Here is a 1,450-nt window from a genome sequence, read left to right on the forward strand (position 1 = left end):
CACACACAGACACGTGTCAACACTTTAACATGTGTGTGCACACACATACACACAATCACAATTTTCAACACAACTTCAAGAACCTCAGGAAGGGTGTCTGCCCCCATGTCCCTGAGGTGCAGGGGAGACCATGATCCTCAGGGAACCAGAATGGCTGAACCTGGACCCTAGGAAACATCCAGATTCCGGCTGCTGGGACTGGTGAGTGTTCCCTTGTATGAGAGGACTCTGCAGAGTGATTAAGTTAAGGATGGCTGAGTTAGAGGAGTTGACCTGGGGATTATCATGAATTTTCCTGTTGGGACATAAATGGAATCATGTGACCTTTTCAAAAGGAAACCAGAGAACATCAGGGCAACAATACTGTGATTGCTGAAACAGAGTTGGGGTGCATTTTCACATCCACCCAGTAAATGAGGGGCAAGAGGGTAACAGGTGGCAGGGAGGGCAGGGACCTGAGGATATAGGTGCTGGGGGATGATCAGTAGACCTGTAGGATAAGGGTGCCTGTCAGAAGGAAGGAAATGTGTGAGGACATTGTGTGCATGCCAGGGAACCGAGATCCTGAGCTCAGCACACAGGGACCTGGATAGGGCTGGGCTCTACTTTGTGGGAAATGGGTCCAACCTCAGGGAAGATGAGAGCACTCAGGGTGGTTCACTGTCAAGGAAGGAAAAGGACACACAGGAGCCTGGTGAAGGAAAGGTCCCAGGTACAGCTGGAATCTCATCTGCAAACAGATACCTTCACTTCCTCCTTTGCTGTCTGCAGTGAGAGTGTGGGAATGAGAGCCACACAGAAGGAAGAAGTGTCCCTGGATGCAGCTGAGAGTTTGGAGAGGAAATCCCTGCTCCCAAGCCAAAGCCCCTTCCTTCCTGCCCAGACCCACAGCTGCCCCTGCATTTGTTCTCTGTGGTTGGTATGATCTGAGCACCCCCTGCAGCCCAGCTCTCCTGGTTCCCCTAAGGAGGTTTGTGTCTGGGCTTGCACTGACTTCCCCTCACTGTGTCTCTCGCACAGTAATACACGGCCGTGTCCTCGGCTCTCAGGCTGCTCAGTTCCATGTAGGCTGTGCTCGTGGACTTGTCTGCGGTTATGGTGAGTCTGCCCTGGAACTTCTGCGCGTAGTTTGTGCCACCATTGTTAGGGTAAATTCTCCCCATCCACTCAAGGCCTTGACCTGGGGCCTGCCTCACCCAGCTCATATAGTAGCTGGCAAAAGTGTATCCAGAAGCCTTGCAGGAGACCTTCACTGAGGCCCCAGGCTTCTTCACCTCAGCCCCAGACTGCACCAACTGCACCTGGGAGTGGACACCTGTGGAGAGGAGGCAGGAAGGGATGAAACTATCTCTTGACAATCCCTGGTCCCCTCCTCAACCCAGGAGCAAAGGAGCCACTTACCTGTAGCCACTGCCACCAGGAAGAGGGCTCTCCAGCTGCAGTCCATGGT

General features: G+C 53.2%; 1 gene segment (V, D, J or C); it reads right to left on the bottom strand.

Annotated features, from left to right (window-relative positions):
• Positions 1-962: 962 nt before the first annotated feature.
• LOC118498319 lies at positions 963-1,447 on the bottom strand. The segment is given in 2 exon segments: positions 963-1,315; positions 1,402-1,447. Coding segments are annotated over 2 exon segments (399 nt in total).
• Positions 1,448-1,450: the final 3 nt, after the last annotated feature.

Source organism: Phyllostomus discolor, chromosome 15 (assembly GCF_004126475.2).
Source record: "Phyllostomus discolor isolate MPI-MPIP mPhyDis1 chromosome 15, mPhyDis1.pri.v3, whole genome shotgun sequence".
Lineage (NCBI taxonomy): Eukaryota > Metazoa > Chordata > Mammalia > Chiroptera > Phyllostomidae > Phyllostomus > Phyllostomus discolor.